This window comes from Fusarium coffeatum, assembly GCF_003316985.1.
Source record: "Fusarium coffeatum strain FIESC_28 chromosome Unknown BRIP53273_contig_10, whole genome shotgun sequence".
NCBI lineage: Eukaryota > Fungi > Ascomycota > Sordariomycetes > Hypocreales > Nectriaceae > Fusarium > Fusarium coffeatum.
In genome coordinates, this window is record NW_022157809.1 from 17,974 (window position 1) to 36,029 (window position 18,056).

Genomic DNA, 18,056 nt, shown 5'->3' on the forward strand with positions numbered 1-18,056 from the left:
ATACTCTCACAATTATACTACATTTACATCCATACCTTCAATATGAGCATGCTTTCAGCTGAAGTCACAGAATGGGGTCAATCCCCCAAATCTGTAAATGTCGTCCCTCCCCAAGCTCCGGTCAACGACTCCGAAACAGAGATCCGTGTCATCGCTGCCGGTCTTCACCAGCTAGTCCGCGCAAGAGCAGCTGGCAAACACTACACTGCTACAGAACTCCCCCACCGACCTGGTGTGGACGGCGTAGGCGTCAATGTGTCTACGGGCAAGAAAGTATACTTTTCTCTGCTGGGTACCACGCAGGGCAGCTATGCGGAGATCGTCAATGCGCCCTCGCACAATATCGTTGAGCTGCCCGAGGGTGTTGATCCCGTTGTCGCGGCGGCTTTGATCAATCCCGTCATGGCGAGTTGGATGGCGTTGAGGAAGAGGGCGAGTTTGAAGGAGGGTGCTGGGTTCAAGGTGTTTATTAATGGTGTTACTACTGCGAGTGGAAAAATTGCTATTAAAGTTGCGAGAAGCCTTGGGGCTACGAGTGTTGTTGGTTCAGCGCGCAACCAAGAAGCTCTCTCAAAGCTCGACTTGGACGCCAGTGTTGTTCTGAACGACAAACCCACAGAAACCGACTTCTCCGCCGCCGCAGACGCAGACATCGTGCTCGACTTCCTATACGGTCCCTGGCCCAACGCCTTCCTCCTAAGTCCCAGCACCGCAGCCGCAAAGAACGCGATTACCTGGATCAACATCGGAAGCATGGCCGGTGACGGAGGGGATATTTCGGCGATGGGGCTGCGGCGTCGAGATGTTACGGTGCGGGGCTCCGGGCCGGGGTCTTGGGATCCGAGAGAGCTTGGTGCTGAGACTGTTGGTATGTTGAAGGTGCTTGTTGGTGTTGGAAGTGAAGGGCTGAAGAAGTATCGGTTTGATGATGTTGAGAAGGGGTGGGAGGATAAGGGGAGGGATAGAGTTGTTTTTGTGTTTGGGGAGGAGAATGAGAAGTTGAAGTAGTGGTATAGGGTTGGTAGAGGAGGATGAGTGGATAGAAGATGAGGCGCGATTATGAGGAATAATACAAATTGATTCACTATTTCTTTTGTGTTTAAAATTAAGATATTGATTTTTTCTATTAATTTTGACAACTGAAGTGTGTGCGTGAACGACGATGTATTTAAAAACGTGTCGCATTTGGTCATCTTCTCATTCTCAGTCCATCATAGTTGTAGACAAGAGCTCTGCAACATCTATGACAGGATAACCACCGAGTGCTGCTCTATAAGTCTTATGCACAGACATTCAGACGCATTGAGAGCTTTGAATACCATAAGTCACTCTTATAGGACTGTATTCTTAGGACTATAGGCATACTGACTCCTCTTGAGGCCTGTCAATGGCTGTGCACAATAAGAGCTGCCTGGAACACGACACTGCAGGCAGCACCTGTTGATCCTTATGCCGTGTCATGTAAACAATGAGGCTGACAATTGACAGTAAACAAGGAAGAAAAAGGAAACATCACTATAATTATTCCCGCAGACCCTGGTTCCAGATCGCCCGGTCAAAGAGGTTGAGCGGGTACCTCGATCGTGAACTTATTTTGGTCTCAGATTTGGTGGATCTTAACATGGAGGTCAGATATCCGAGTCAAAAGCAATAATTGGATATTAACCCATCTATTAGAATAGTAACAAGACTGTAGGCAGACATATTTCACATTGACTTATGAGTTATTAGGACCCTTTTGTTGGTGACCGTTATAAAACGGGCGTACATAAACGAAACGGTTCAACGGACAACCTGCTTCACCTCGTGACAAGTCTCCTCCCCCGCAATCGTCTTACCTCTTTGCGCACTGCAGTTGGTATTACTCGACTCCACTGAACAAGGAGACATGGCATTCTGACAATCCGTCATAATTTATGGTTATACCGTGTTTTACCTCTACTTAACCGGAAATGTCCGTACGGTCTATCCTCATCGGACTCTACCTAATCATCGGCCTCAAATATCTCACCGTCTCCGCACCAAGACAGACGAGCCTGCCCTTGCTTTTTGTTATCCACTAACGTTAGTTGTCAAGAGACGAGAACAAAAGCAAAGGCCTAGACGCCAAGGACCCAAAATCTCTCTCGCACTTGCCCCAGTTTTCAACCCCAGCTTTTCCCATCCCATCGAGGAGGGAAGGAGCGGAGCCCACCTTTAAGACCCCCCAAGCGTCCTCCACTTTCTGTCACCTCAATTCAGTTTCCGGGTCTTCGCTTCGCTTTCGCTTTGCCTTGCCTTTTCTAGTCTTGAGACGACGCAATAACCGAAGACAATACTATTGACTCTCAATACTCTGGATCGCGATTACTTCGACCCTCTCAGGTATTATCAACGACCCATTTAACGAACTGTGCTTCAATACTACACTCGCATTACGACAGAACGTGTCAATCCGGTTCCGGCTCCCTGGGACACATACCTAACGTTGCACCAAAGGCCCGACAACCCCGGTTGAACGGACAAGTCGAGTCGCGACCTCGAAACCACCTACGATATTAGTCACCGCAGACTTAACAACAACCCAGAGCACATCACAACCTCGCACCCGGCAGTCTTCTAGCGAGGCGCCTCTTTGCCACGCTCTGACGACAATGCTGTGGTCAGGCGCTAGCATTGACGCTGCGCTCTCTACCCCAGCTTGATGCGATCCTCCCGAAACTCCGTCCCCTCCGGCGACAAACGGTCCAATCTCTCCATGAGGGTCGACATGGTCTCGAGAACATCCAGCGATGGGCCTCCTCCCGGCTCAGGCGGTCGACAGTGGAAATCCCTGATTAATAAGATCCCAAGACATGTTGGTTTCAAAAGTTCATGATTACAAGTGCGAATGCTGATGTAGCGGTATAGATCAGGGTAATCAGTCAGCACCCGCCCGAGACGAGCACCTCCGACCTCGATCTTAATGCCAAATCCCCCGATGGCCATAATGCGAACCCGCTCGACAGTCAAGAGACGCATATCCGACAACTGCAGACTATTGTTCAGCGAATGCCTCGAAATTTCCCTACGACGCCCAACCACGTCGACTCGGCTTATAAAGACTTTAAAAAACACAAAGAGCAATGCGCTACGTTATGTCGCCTCATCTTAACAGAAGAGCTTGGTCGTGGTTCTCGCAATGGCGGTGATCTCATGCGCCGCGATTCGGCGGTCGACTCACCACAAAGTCCCAGCCATATCTACGATACCCGAAGTTCTTTCAGCGGGAGAAGTCTCGCTGAAGTTGTTTCTGGCAGTGTTGGGAAGAGTATACACCAGAGCGAAGCCTGGTTATCGTCGGTGCGCGAATGGAAGAACTGGCTTGAGTCACTGGCTGAGGCTTGTCGGACATGCCTGATCGAGACTTACAAGAATAATGAGCGCGATGCAACGCAAGAACAGGTGGATGCGCTGTTTACGAATAAAAGGTTCCGGAAAGAGGCTGTCCAGAGGATGCGCAATGCTAGCGTCACTCGGGTTATGTCGGCAGACCCTCAATTTGTAAGTGCATCGTGGTCAGCAACGAAGCGCTGTAACTGACGTTTGCAGTTTCCGAAATATGAAATGCGATTTTACGATTATGAGAGAATTAAGCAAGAGTTGAATGAGATACGACAGCTTGTTCAGACAGGCGAATCGGGCATCTCTCCCGACCGAACTATTCAAGAGTTTACCATATCACAGCGAGGCGATGCGATCCTCGAGTTCGCCAACAATGGCCCTGCATGTAGTTTCAGCGATCCGGCGATTCGTTTTCGAGTCTCCTCCTACATGCTTGCCGAGACCTCGCCCATATTTGCTCGAATGTTTGCTGGGCATTCCAGCAGTCTCCATCTTTACGACGATGAAGACATCTCGTCACAGTTGCCGTTGCCGCCAACGAAATACTACTGCAAAGATGGTTCTGAGGCTAGACTATACCGCATGCCCCAAGTTGAGCTGAATCACATGGATTCCCTGGAGATTTTGTTACATGCCGCGCATCACCACAGCGAGAATATCCCACGAGAGATTGAGTTCGAGAAGTTTGTTGCTATCGCCGAATGTTGTATGAGATACAAGAGTACTTCACCTTTGGAACTCATCGTTGAGCACAAATGGTTACCTCAGTGGATGCACAAAGGGGCGGACGACATGCCCGATGGTCTCTTGGTCATAAGCTATGCCTTTGGTCTGCGACGACTGTTCTCGCGCATGTCGAAAACTACGATCCTGAATCTTGTCGATGAGAAGGAGTTGGACGCAAAGCCATGGCCGCAGAAGATCAAAGACAAAATCTGGGCTATCCGTTGCGCAAAGATTGCGCAGATCCATGAGTGCTGTATGGGCGCCGTTAGGGAATACTTACGAGAGCCGACATATGACAATCTAGAGCAAGCTGAACCCACGCCGCTCAATGCCAACTTTGCGCCGGACGCACTTCCTCCTATGATGTTGACGAGTACTCCGAGGTGTCCTAAGGGAAGTCATTGGTGTGACGCCACCAATCTGGGCTGGTTGATGCTCCTTTATAACGAAATGAACCTTTTGCCCCAGATCATGTCGTCGGATGTACTGTCTCACTTACCCAGATCACAACCGCAGTCGAAAAGTTTGGCACAGATTGTGGATGCTTTGAGGAGAATCCCAGCACCACCGACACCAGTGCACCGTGGCGTTTGCGACCCAGGCCCAGTGTTCCGCTCTGCTATCAGTGATATCTACAACAGTGTTCTGGGTCTTACGCTCTTCGACATCAGCGGCAAGAGTCATGGCTGGGGTCTGTCAAAACATCAGGAACGAGAACCTCAAACCCAGTTCAATACAGGCCTCAATCGTATGGCTGCGCATGACCCGACCTACAGCGTCGCTACAGAGTTTCCCGAGATCATTCGCCTTCGTGTTATGTGTCAACTGGAAGAGTTGGATGATCTTCATTCAGCAGCTATGGTCAGTCGGGCATACTACGAGACTTACAAGAAGCATGAGCTTTATCTTATGAGGAACATCCTTCGTATGGACCGTAAACGATCGACTATTCAACATCACATCCCAATCGGTCCCAATACCAACGAGGAGAAGGTGCTCAGGGAAGAATCTGAGGTTCTTAAGCGGACGCCAGCTGATACTGCGGACGGCATTACTCTTCACAGCATGGTTGAGACCGAGGGAGACTACACAGACTCTGACGAAGACGAAGACGATGACGAGAGTCTCTACTCGACATCAGTAACTAGGTCCCTTCCCCAATCTGCAGCTACCACAAGCACAGCCACTAGGGGAATCGATTACCAGGGATCTTCAGACCTTGCGGCGCTGATCACCGATAGCCCCGCACGGACACCAAGGGCCCGAACAGGGATACCCACCTCTACATCTCGATCTACAGGCATCGGATCTCCGACGACCCCCCGACAAGCCGTATTTGACCCACCACCGGCTCCGGCCGCACCACCTGACGAGCCACCTCTCACAGTCGAAGAAGCACACCGAATTCTCTGGCCAGACGACGCTATCAAGGCATCCGAGTCACCCCTTCCGACTCTTGACCCAGGCACAGAAGGCATCCGTGAGAAGTTCCGCGCAGGTGATCCAGCTTTTCACCTAGAACTAGAAGAGAAGACTCTTGTTCCCACAGGAGAAAAGCAACTGAGGAGCGAACATGATCGACAGGTTGGACTACTGAAGGGAGGTGAACCGAGTAAATGAACTACATATAAACATCTACACAGAATACCCTTTTCTTGTTTGGAAGCAAGCGATGTTTGATACGCTTTGGATATTTGGCGAATGTGTCTTGTATGGGACGCTTATACCCTTGGCGCGAGGAGTTAGATATTGGATAAACTGGATGAATACTACTGAGTCACTATGAGAAGAGTTTCGTTCCTAGGTTGCACTAGGTAGCCAAGATGCAGTGCTGCCTTGTGATAACTAAGCTAGCAGTGAATCGTGATGACAGCTGATCCCAGCGTACAACGCTTGTCCTTAACGGAAATCAATAGGCGAACATGACGGACATATCAACGTACCCGGAAGTCGACTCTGTCAAACGTTCGATAGAAATCCAAGGAACAACGCAATATTGAACTAGAAGCCATTCAGCATTCTTAGCAAGTTTAAGCCCGGTCTCAATGCCATCGGCATGCTTCCTCAGTCTCTTACTGGCCAGATCACCCAAGCAGTTCTATCTTACGAATAATGCTCGACTGCTAACACAACTAACATGACTCTCCTCATCCCTCTCCCACAGAGCGTAGCCCATGTCTAGACCAAATAGACGCACTACTCCTATCTAAACTCAAGCTTACACTCACTACCAAGCTTGGACCCCTGATCAAAGCTCAACCTTCTGTCCACCTTCCTTCCTCTTCTACGTTACCAACGACAAGCCTTATCGTTTCAGGCCAAGTAGCTGTCAAGTTGACAGCAGCGTAGGAGCCCGGTGCACCAGTGTTGCTTGGTACCTCATTTGGGCTACATCGACTTGACGGGCCACGATGCTGTTCATTTGGCACGCTTTTGAGAAGAGTGCCAGAGGAGTTTTGATCACGATGGCTTCGGGCATGTATCGAATAAGTATCATCTGCCAAGTCCACCTATTATAAGAGATTTATAATCTTCATCACCAATGTGATATGAAAACGCCTTCAATTATGTTATGCATCTTCGGAACACGGCAACCAAGCCTGCAACCTCTTCAGGAACGTTCCTGGAATCCTCACGTACCGAAGACCAACTGCTCGGTATTACTGTTGGACCCTGGTCTCAGGACCCCAAAAAGCCACCAGCATTAGAACTTTTGGGAACGATCGTGAGTTAGGCAAAGGGCTTAGAGGAATAAAGTGAGTGTCGTTTGCCTGAAGGTTAGGACTCGGACAGTGACCAAACTCCGCTTCATTCCAGGCTGATAGAAATGACAAACGGACATAGGCGCATGCGGTAGTCCGCTCAGGCGGCCGCTTTTGCGTGCGATGGAAACCTGTCAAGATCGATATGAGCCTCCAATGTCGCAATAAAACCCATTGCGTTGTTTGAAATAAAGTATAAAATCAAGAAACACATACTATTAAGCTTTACTTTTTGACCGGGAATAGCTAAGACATGCCTATCAAGGAATGACATAGACGGTCCAGGCCGGGAATCGAGGGTCCATCTACATTCCTCACCAGCGCCTCGCTTGATCTACAAGGCTAAAGTTTAAACCTATGCAAGGTCCTGGTACCTGCATTGAGAATAGCTTTATCAGCCAATATCTTTGACGTTTGTTTTTATAAAATGATTTCACAAGACGTGCCCCGACTCTCTTCGGTTCGACAAAGCATTATACCCCATCTCTTTTGACCACCAATCTTTTGTCGCTCCTTGTCAAAATGAAGCCCGTGTATGCCTTGACACTATGTCTGGGCCTTTTCGAAGGCACTGACGCTATCGCCCTTCCTGGCTTTGTCTCTCCAAAAATTGGTTATTCTACGCAAGTTACCCAAGATGAGCCAAAGGCCGATGCAGCCCCGGCCGCCAACTCAGGACCCAAGAATTCAATGCCTTTTGGAGCTTGGACGCCCAAGGTCGGACTAACGAATTTACCTTCTGTTCGCAGGAGTGTTAAGACTGGAGAGACGTATGGTTCTGATGATGTTGACGACGACGATGTCGAGGAGGAGTCTGACGATGAGCCCGAGGAATCTGATGCTCCTGAGGATACTGATTCCCCAGACTTCGATGGTACTGAAGTGGCATATATGGAGCCGATGATGGCTCCCACATACGTCCGAACTGGCCCTCTCCCTATCGACATGCCAGAATCCGCCCCGAAGACCAAATCATCCAAGAAAGTGGCCACCAACACAAAATCAAGCAAGTCCAAGTCAGGATCAAAGCCAAAGGATGACACCGTCAAGACAGCCAAGCATGGCAGTGATGACGACTCTGAGTCAAGCTCTGGCTCAAGTGGAAAGAAGAAGCAGAAGGGAAAAACCAAGGACAAGAGTACCAGTTCTTCCAGTACTTCTGCTAGCACCACCTCCACGAGTGTTTCTGCAAAGCCAACCTCTGGCCGACACTCTGGTGACGATGATGGGGTCAAGTCGCGAACCAAGCCTGAGGACTCTTCTTCCACTTCAAGCCCTAAGCCCAAAGCACCCGATGATTCATTCAAGGGCAAAGGTAAAGGCAAAGGCAAGCACACTGGCGATGACGATTCCACCAAGTCCACCTCCAAGAAGGGCTCAAAGGACGACACTGTCAAAGCCGATGACTCAAAGTCCAAGTCCTCAAACACTGCCTCCAAGAAGTCGAGCAGCGCACCCCGTCACCCACGAGCCGTCACAACCCACCAGTCCGGCTCACCCTTCGACCCAAACAGCGCCAAGGGCGGCGGCAAGACCGGTCCCGGCTACTACAAGCCCTTCGAACCCCCCAAGCTAAACAAAGGCTACATCCAAGCCGTTCCACCCAAGGCTAACGAGCGAAGCAACAAATCCAGCTCCAAAGTTAAGCCCAAGCCCCATTTGAGAACCAAGGTCGGTGATTCCCTCTTCACCCCCTTCTCCCCCCTCCACAAAAGAGAACAGTTACTGAGTCTGAGAGCAGCTGCGCCGTTCGCAAGCGTGGCAATAGACCGTGCCAAATGGAGTGTGAAGTGCGATAGCGTGCACGAGGGGGATGGGTGCAAGAATGCGATTGATGGGAAGGCGGATACTATGTGGCATACGCAGTGGGAGGGGAGTGAGCCTGCGCCGCCTCATATGATCACCTTGGATATGAAAAAGATTTATAATGTGAATGGAATTTCTATGCTTCCGAGACAAGACAGTTCGCAGAATGGATATATTGCCCAACATCAGGTGTTCTTGAGCAAGGATAAGAAGAATTGGGGCTCGCCTGTTGCTTATGGAACGTGGTATGCGGATTGGACGACCAAGTATGCCAACTTTGATACCCAGCCTGCTCGGTATGTCAGGCTTGTTGCTATCACTGAAGCCAACGGGAACCCGTGGACGAGTATTGCTGAGCTCAATGTCTTCCAAGCGAATGACTATGTGCCCCCTCAGCCGTCTACTTTGGGGGCTTGGGGACCGACCATCAACTTTCCAGTCATCCCAGTAGCCGGCACTGTCGATCCTAGCACTAGTCAAGTTCTGATCTGGTCATCATGGGCTCGTGATACCATGGATGGAGGTCCAGGAGGTCTGACTCTGACCTCAACGTGGGATCCAGCTACTGATCTGGTGTCTGAGAGGGAGGTCACTGAGACAAATCACGACATGTTCTGCCCTGGCATTTCACTCGATGGCAACGGCCAACTTTTAGTGACAGGCGGCAACAACGCTGAACGCACAAGCGTTTTTGATCCTGTCAAACAAGCTTGGATCTCTGGTCCGGATATGCAAGTCGCTAGGGGATACCAGTCTTCCGCGACAACCTCCACCGGCAAAGTTTTCACCATCGGCGGATCTTGGAGTGGCGGCCAGTCTTTCAAGAATGGCGAAGTATATGATCCCAAGAAGAAGACTTGGACCCTGCTCAACAAAGCCGACGTGCAAAAGATGCTCACTGATGATGTCCAGGGCTTGTTCCGATCCGATAACCACGCTTGGTTGTTCGGTTGGAAGAAGGGGACAGTATTCCAGGCCGGGCCTAGTACTGCGATGAACTGGTACTATACCGATGGGAAAGAAGGAAATGTCAAAAGTGCTGGACAGCGAGGGTCGGATCGTGGCGTGGCTCCTGATGCGATGTGTGGTAATGCTGTCATGTTCGATGCCGTCAGGGGGAAGATTCTTACCAATGGTGGAACTCCCGATTATCAAGACTCAGATGCCACGACTGATTCGCACATCATCACCATTGGAAGTCCAGGTACCAAGTCCACCGTCTCATACGCCAGTGAAGGTCTCTTCCACGCCCGCGTATTCCACAGCTCAGTCGTTCTTCCCAACGGAAACGTCTTCATCACAGGGGGTCAGCAGTATGCCATCCCCTTTGCTGATACGACGCCCGTGCTGGAACCGGAGATGTACCTCCCCGATGAAGATCGCTTCGTTCTTATGAAGCCGAACAACATCGTGAGGACATATCATAGCATTGCTCTTCTCCTTCCCGATGGACGAGTCTTCAACGGCGGCGGAGGTCTCTGCGGTGGTTGCGACACGAACCACTTCGACGCACAACTATACAGTCCTCCATATTTGTACGACTCTAAGGGCAAGCTAGCCACAAGGGCAAAGATCATCTCGGTGTCTGCCTCGACAGTAAAGGTCGGTGGAACAATTACTGTCCAGACAAACGGCGCTATTGCACAAGCTTCTCTCGTCCGATACGGAACGGCGACGCATACTGTCAACAGCGATCAGCGTCGTGTTCCTTTGACGTTGGCAAATGCTGGGAAGAATACTTACTCATTCCAAGTGCCGTCTGATCCGGGCGTTGCGCTGCCCGGGTACTGGATGTTGTTTGTCATGGATAAGAATGGTGTACCAAGTATTGCTTCGACAGTCAAGGTGACGGGTTGATTATTGGGTTTGTAGCAAGCGTTCTAGATTTCGGTATGTCGAGAATAATAACGTCATGATTTCACATTTGTTTTGTCGATTGCCTTGCACCGATTGTTGGTCTAAAGTATATGTGATATAACACTGGCAAGCTTACTGCTGACAACAATGGGCAAATCAGGAAATATCTCACGAGTCGTAGGATGATTGAAACAAGACTGAAGAGCCGCAGTAGGTAAAGGAGTTTAGACTTTTTTTCCTAGCTTAGATCATTATTTAGACTACTTTATTCTGCTCCTCTAAACCTTAGAGCATGATCCCTTTGCGCACCGGCCAGTCAGGGCTAAACCTGATCTCACGTTGGACGTCTTTGATGATGTGTTTCATGAGTGACTTGGGTGTGCATAGATGCATGCCATCTTGCATTTCGTCTTCGCTCGGTCCAAATTCGTCTTGTACCGCGTTGATGACATCCTTTATAGACAGTCCATCGTAGTTTCCATCTTCGACTGTCAACTCGGGATGCTCTTCGAGATTCAGTTCCAGTGAACCAATAACCATCGCTGTGCATCGGTGATTATCACAACCTAGTTCGTTGCGCTTCACCTTCCCGTTCATGTTGCTCAGTGCAGAAGTAAGGCTTCGGAGGCCATTCAATCTCTTTTTCTCCAGAGGAGCTATGATAATAGTTAGTTAGAACTAGTTCTCAATAGCAGTCGCTGAAGATACTGACCGAGGATTTCACTGATCGGAAGATCGTAAGTCTCGATATACGACAGTCCGTAGCTTTCGTGCGTCACACTACGGGACGCCTCAAAAAGCAAGCCCTGATGCGCCGCATTACCAGGCAAAGGGCTTTGGGAGAATACCCAGGCAATGAAAAGCCACATGATGAGCTTCGTTCCATATGGGAGGCCGGACTCCTTGAACCACTTGAACCCGTAGCCCTGCTTGATCCACAACTGTACCGCAAGGGACAACGCCCCAGCGCATTGGTAGTAGTTGGCAATAAGAGCCACATTGGTGAGATACTTGAGGGAAACAGCACAAGGAACTTCGGAGCATTGGCTGTGAATGATTTTGAAGACTGTCAACAAAGCATCGGCATGCCATCCGATTGCTGAGACTTCGCGGATGTGGATGCAGGGACTGTGAGAAACCTCCGAGCTCGATGGTTCTTGATCGCCAGGGGAAGCTTCTTTCCATGGGCCACTGAGCATCTTCTTGAAAGTCACTGAGGCCAACATCAAATGACGAGACGACACTCGATATCGAATTTCGAGTGGGCTTCCATCATCTGTAGAGATAGCCCGTTAGTTATATATATATCCCTTGCAGTCCTCGGGGAGTGGTCTTACCCTGATCCTCCTTTGAAGGATACCCAGAACAATCGAAGTTTGTTAACACTTCGGTGGAGTCGAGAACAAAGTCGGGATTCTCAGATCCCTTGGGTGGGGGAAGATAGATATCGGGAATGACTCTCTGTGTATTGGGTTCCTTCAGGACGGCGATGAGACCGCCATCGGGGTCGACTTCGTGGAGAACCGATGGCATGATATCTGTCGATGCCGCGAGATGAAGTTGAGTCTGTATATAGTATGTTATAAAGATTGTAGACTTTCGCACACAGGCGAGAGGGGAAAGAAAGGTGTGAAAAGAAGAAAAGAAGAAGAGAAAAAAGAGAGGAGAGGAAAGTTGTTTTAAGCCTTGGTTGGAGCTGTTGCCTGCTCGGAATGTTTGGCAGCTGCTGTCACTGTAAAAACAGATATTCAACAGCAGTGAATCAGTGCACACAAAGCAAACAGACTCAAGCAACCTTTTCTCTTCTTTCGCCGACGATCTCTTTCCACTACGTAAGAAGAAAACTCGTTCCTCTGCTCAGCCAAACATAACCTATTACCTACAGAGCTTCTTTCTGGAACAACTGGGTGTCCAAAGATCCACGGAAACCAGCATCAGGTTGCCACAAGAAATAGCTGCTGAGAGCATAAGAGATGAGATGATTTGATCATCTTATGCAAGCTTAGGCTAGCAATTGGGCTACTTTATTTCTGTAGCCTAACTTAGAAGATTAATACTTTATGCTCCTTCTACTCGATAGATCAGTTGAACGGCGCCCCCTTATTTACATGGGGAGACGTCTATATTGTAGCTCTACAACATGCCGGAACTCTCCTGGTGTGATCATTTCAGGTCATTGGCCAATCTGCTTTTGGATGTCAGTTACGACTTGACGCCGACCGAGGTTCACATAATGGCATCCTCATAGTGCGACCTCCACGCGCCCTTCTTCATCATTTCTCCCTAGCTATCTAGCAAATCATCGCCAAAAAGTCGTTTTCTATTCATCTAGGCATTTCCCCCATCAACGGGTTCATGTAGATCGCCGCTGCTAGAGTATCAAGCAGAAAGTAGGTCTTTCCGCGGTTGCGTCGCATCGTGTTTGGGTAAGTGGCAGATAGGTACAGGTTAGCTAACATTAACATGGCAAACACGGTCAAATAATCTTTGTTTCTACATCACCCTCAGCATCAACATTTGAACAGACAACGAAAAGAACCATGTCTTCTATCACGTACGAAATCGACCCCGACGGCGACATTGATTTGGTATTGAAGGACCCCAACACACAAAATATCGTGCCATTCATCAAGGAGCCGGCGTCTACTCGTGATCGCAATGACACATTTGAGAACCCACCTCTAGTTGGGAGATACGAGATCTTCAATATCGTCAACAAAGCATGCGATGATGAAGCAGGCGAGAACAAAGCCGTTGACGACAAAACCGGTGTTGATGAAGCCGGTGGTGATGGGGCCGAAGTTCGTATGCGTGTTTCTTCCCGGCATCTGATTCTCGCTTCCCGCACGTTCCGCAAGATGCTCGAGGGAGGTTGGAGCGAAAGCTCAACTGAGGCTCTGCAGTCTGGCCGTCGGCAGATTGAGACAAGTGGTTGGAACGCCGCAGCGCTTGCAATCGTGCTCGATACCATCCATGGCCGCCATCGCGATATCCCGAAGTATACTAACCTTGGGCTTTTGACCCGAATCGCTACTATAATTGACTACTATCAATGCCATGAGAGCTTAGAGCTCATCGCCCAGATCTGGGTAACTAGTCTGTGCAATAAATTCAGAATGCCTAAGTCTATCTGCAAGACCAGTCTCCTATGGCTGTATATCTCTTGGGTTTTCTCCAAGCCGCATATCGCCGCTAAAGTAACCAAGATGCTTCTGGAATATTCCTTCGGTCTTTCAGATATCGAGTTGTTCGATCTCCCCTTGGCGGGTGTTCTTGGTCAGTTGAATGAACAACAGTTTGCCGCTACACGACTAACCCACGACAGATATCATTGAGACTAAAAGGCAACAACTCATTGGCAGGATCATAAGCGGCTTGAATGATCTTCGCAAAATACTGTCAGAAGAGGACGGTTGCCTTGGATCTAATGACCCAAACTGTTCTGCCATTATGCTTGGTATCTTGGTACGAGAGCAGCACAAGCTCGGACTTCTTGACCCGCATCTTGCTGCTCCATACAATGGCCATAGCATTAAGTACCTGAAGATTCGAATAGATGCCTTTCCCAGTTCAAGACCAGAACAAAAAAGCATTGCCAAATCGCCCGAACCAACAGAGACAAGACCCAGTCCTTACTACGGCTATAACTCGCCCCCCAAAGCGGTCTCTACTGCAAAGCCAGACGAGGAAAAGCCCTGCAACTGCAACGTTTCAACTAGATTGCAATTCTTGCTTAGGGCAATTGAGAACGATCTTGCGAGTTTCGAGGTGACTACAGAACAAGATCCAAGGCAGTGAGCTATAGCTGTACTTTAGCCCTTGGGCTTGACAGTGACAGGCAGTTGCGTTGAGAGATTTATTAGTAGAATCTTAGGATAGAATCTATGGATCTCTTTCGTCTATTAGGCTTCTCTTTCGTCTATTAGGCTTCTGCTTAGGCTACCTAGGCAACTGACGGTGCGAGATGTTTGTGGTCATGCAAACACTGCCCCCTCCCGCGATAATATGCAGCCGTCCACAGTCACCGCACATGATTTCCACGCACTGAGATCTTTTCTGCCCCTTCAGTTTGCTTCTTCAACCCACAACAGGCCTGCGTCTTTTGAAGAAACGGGTCAGGTTCACAAATGGACTCTATCACGTACGACATCGACCCTGATGGTGACATCGAGCTGGTCTTGAACAAGCCGAACGAGCAAAACATCGTCCCGCGTCTTCGATTAAGCACCCACATTGGTGATGACGCCTACGAAGACCTCAGACTCGAGAACCCGCCCTGCCATGGAAGGTACGCCATATTCAACAAGCTTTACGACAAAGAGAAACCTGCAGCTGGAGCCTGTAGGATCCACATTCGAGTCTCTTCCTGCCATTTCAAATTTGCCTCTCGCGTTTTTCGAGTGATGCTTGAAGGACCTTGGAAGGAAGGAACCTCATCTTCTGAGCCACTTCGACAGATACACGCAACTGGATGGGATGCGTTAGCGTTTGCCATTGTATTGGATGCCATCCATGGACGTCATCGAGGGATACCGGATGAGCTGAGTATCGGTCTTGTGACCCGGATCGCTACTGTCATCGACTACTACGAATGCCACGACGCTCTCTATGTTTATTTTGAGCCGTGGATGGAGCAGAACGATATATCGGCCGTCTCGCTTTGGGCACTGTACAAGGAGACTCTATTATGTGTGTATGTTGCTTGGGTCTTCTCAGACGAGTTGATGCTCGAAAGAATGGCAAATCTCGTTTTTCGACAAAGCGAAGGCCTGTCACAAATCGACACGTCCGACATTCCCCTGGGAGGTGTTCTAGGTAAGATACCATGTTGCCTACAAGGAAATCACTGACAGCCTATAGAGCGAATCAACAAACAAAGACAAGATTGTCTCCACCAACTCTTCGAAAAACTTGACGATGTGCAAATGCCATTACTCAGGGAAATACATTGCCCCGCATGGCACAATGTAGATTGTGTCTGTCGCACGTTGGGAGTGCTGATGCGTGCAAAACACGAACTGGTCCGCAGCAAGAACCCTGATCTATATCCCCACGTTCGATACCCCTACGAAGGATACAGCATCGACGCCGTCCTGGAGATGATTGAATCGACCGAGGACAATAAGGCGAAAACCAAGTCAGAGTGTACTATCGTTGCAAGAATGAGTGCAGTGGTTCAAAATGTCACGACACACGTTGTGGACTTTACCCTCAAAGAGTAACGATAGCCGAAAACTTAACAGGTATCGTAAGAGACGAATAAGGAACGAATACGGGATGAAAAAGGGACGACTAATCCTCCTTACGAGTGAGTCCACAGCCAGAGCAACATGCCAAACCTGTTACTGGGCCAATCCACCTCTGCAGTAGAGCCTACCATCCAAGAGCCTACGAGCGAACAGTCGATGGATGAAGGTTATTGTGCCCAAGGGGACCAGGGGTTGGACTTGCTCACTGTACCTGGATGGGTTGATGTGTATGTATGTAGGAAGGAAGGGAACTTTTCTGTGTGTTGGCGGGAGTTCGAGTTGAGTTGCTGCGGGCGACTTCTTACGATGAGACTAATGGAATTTGACCTGTCTACCTGGAGATTAGCATCACTGCTGAGACCATTGACAACCAAGGAAACCCCAATAAGATGTGAAATATCCTAATCATTCGTTTTATTAATTATAATAACTATCTTTTCATCATTGCCCAACAGCATGTAAAACCTATTAATCATCCAGGGTATCTAACCAAAAGAAATCCAGAACTGGATGACCAACAATCCAACTCCAGCCTCTCACCATATTCAGTTTCATTATCTTTCCAGCATTTAGGAATCGCTATTGCCAGCCTCAGCTTCCATCTGCGCCTTACGCGCAGCGTTGAGAGCCTTGAGCTTAGCAGTGCCGAAACCCAGAACACCATCCTCCTGATTATCACCCAGCCAGGGCTTCTTGGAATCACTGAGCATGCTACCAGTGACAAAGTAGGTAAGCTGTCCAACGATAATGAGAACGAAGGCAATGGGGTAAAGGAAGTGGATGGTGTAGCCAAAGACTCGGATACCGATGATGACACCCCAGAAGTTGGCAGTCAACAGAGAAATGTTGAGGAATGCAGCACTTCCCATGCGCAGCATGATGGGGACGAGGATGTAGAAGAGGTTCAGGCACAGGGTGTAACCGATGATCCAGCCGATAACCTTACCGTTCCAGGTAGCGTTATCGAAGGACTCGCGGTCGAAGATGGCAGCTTGGACACCGTTGATGCACATTCCGAAGAGACCAAGGAAAGACAGGACGTGGTACAAGTGAGCTCGGGAGACGAGCCACTCCTCGAAAACGTTGGTGGTACCGTAGAGAGTAGCACCGAGAAGGGCGAACAAGTCACCCTTGACCATGTCGAGACCCGTACCGCCGTTGGTACCGCTGATGTGATCGCTGCCAATCAGAATACCCATACCACCACAGCAGACCAAGATACCAATGATCTGAAAGACTCTGTAGCGGACCTTGAGAAGGAAGAACGAGATGACAACAACGCAGACAATAGCCCAGAAGTTGATCAACTGCGCAGACAAAACGTTGGTGTATCGGTATGCCAAAACAGTAAAGTAGTTGCCCTCAACATCCAGGAAGGCCATGATAAGGTACTTCCAGCCATCCTTGACAGCGATCTGCCACCAGCCTCGGAAACCGTCCTTGTAGAGGAACACAGGTGTGTAGATGAGGAACATGAGGATGTAGTTGAAGACGGTCTGGAAGGCAGGGATGTTGGTGCCCGCCTCGGCGAGGAAGCTGGTGAAAGTGTTGGTCGCGGTGATGCACAGGGCAAGAACCTGACCAAGAGCGAGGACGATCCAGAAGTCGACGGTGGTCAGGTAGCTGTACCAGTGGACAGATTTGACCTCAAGGGTGTGAATGCCCTGGCTGACGGCAGCATCTTCGTTGGTGGTTGTAGAAGGGGCGTTGGCGGTAGCTGTGGCTTCGTAGGCGGTTGGGCCCTTGGAGTCGCCGACGGTAATGGGTTGTTGCGCCGACATGTCGAAGGTTTATTCGAGGGTATCGTAGAATATGCTGATCATGTTGTTAGTTATCGCATTCAATTGCGCTCGCGCTGTTGTCGCAACATACCTCGTAAACCTATCGCAAAGCAGTAATGGTATCTTCGTAGTGAAGTCTTTCTATCGTCTCCAATGCAGCAAGCGCAAAGACTCAAAGTCGCTCGCTGAGTTCTTATGAACTGACACGGCACATGTAACAATGCGCCGAGAAGTATAGATGGTAGGAAGTAGATGTGCGAGAGGTCAACATGAGCTGAGGGAGGAGGAGGGGTAGGTATTTCAAGTCGGCCCTGAGGCGATTAAGTTGAGTGATCGACAACGGAGACACCGTTTAAAGCAGCGACGATCAGTGAAAAAGAAAGGCAAAGCAAAAGAACTAGAACGCAGATGGCGGCATCTTGTACTTTTGCGCCAAACCCAGTCCCAGCCCATCGGGTCAAATCATCTGAATTTTTTTCTTCCTTCTGTTGGTTGCACCCAGGCCAGATTAA

At 49.4% G+C, this 18,056-nt stretch overlaps 6 protein-coding genes across 6 annotated transcripts; 4 read left to right on the forward strand and 2 right to left on the reverse strand.

The window, feature by feature from the left end:
• Positions 1-42: 42 nt before the first annotated feature.
• FIESC28_00442 (uncharacterized protein) lies at positions 43-1,008 on the forward strand (the record flags this gene model as incomplete). Its single annotated transcript, XM_031154593.1, has 1 exon — positions 43-1,008. One exon carries the CDS (start codon positions 43-45, stop codon positions 1,006-1,008), a length of 966 nt encoding a protein of 321 aa, XP_031021332.1.
• Positions 1,009-2,749: 1,741 nt separating this feature from the next.
• FIESC28_00443 (uncharacterized protein) lies at positions 2,750-5,709 on the forward strand (the record flags this gene model as incomplete). The annotated part of the gene is made up of 3 exons (XM_031154594.1): positions 2,750-2,836; positions 2,890-3,522; positions 3,571-5,709. 3 exons carry the CDS (start codon positions 2,750-2,752, stop codon positions 5,707-5,709), a joined length of 2,859 nt encoding a protein of 952 aa, XP_031021333.1.
• Positions 5,710-7,373: 1,664 nt separating this feature from the next.
• Positions 7,374-10,514, forward strand: FIESC28_00444 (uncharacterized protein; the record flags this gene model as incomplete). Its single annotated transcript, XM_031154595.1, has 1 exon — positions 7,374-10,514. One exon carries the CDS (start codon positions 7,374-7,376, stop codon positions 10,512-10,514), a length of 3,141 nt encoding a protein of 1,046 aa, XP_031021334.1.
• A 285-nt stretch (positions 10,515-10,799) lies between these two features.
• FIESC28_00445 (uncharacterized protein) lies at positions 10,800-12,047 on the reverse strand (the record flags this gene model as incomplete). The annotated part of the gene is made up of 3 exons (XM_031154596.1): positions 10,800-11,170; positions 11,227-11,790; positions 11,852-12,047. The coding sequence occupies 3 exons, from the start codon at positions 12,045-12,047 to the stop codon at positions 10,800-10,802; spliced, it is 1,131 nt and encodes a 376-aa protein (XP_031021335.1).
• Positions 12,048-13,054: 1,007 nt separating this feature from the next.
• On the forward strand, positions 13,055-15,736 carry FIESC28_00446 (uncharacterized protein; the record flags this gene model as incomplete). Its single annotated transcript, XM_031154597.1, has 4 exons — positions 13,055-13,790; positions 13,840-14,308; positions 14,623-15,329; positions 15,375-15,736. 4 exons carry the CDS (start codon positions 13,055-13,057, stop codon positions 15,734-15,736), a joined length of 2,274 nt encoding a protein of 757 aa, XP_031021336.1.
• A 596-nt stretch (positions 15,737-16,332) lies between these two features.
• On the reverse strand, positions 16,333-17,544 carry FIESC28_00447 (uncharacterized protein; the record flags this gene model as incomplete). The annotated part of the gene is made up of 1 exon (XM_031154598.1): positions 16,333-17,544. The coding sequence occupies one exon, from the start codon at positions 17,542-17,544 to the stop codon at positions 16,333-16,335; it is 1,212 nt and encodes a 403-aa protein (XP_031021337.1).
• Positions 17,545-18,056: the final 512 nt, after the last annotated feature.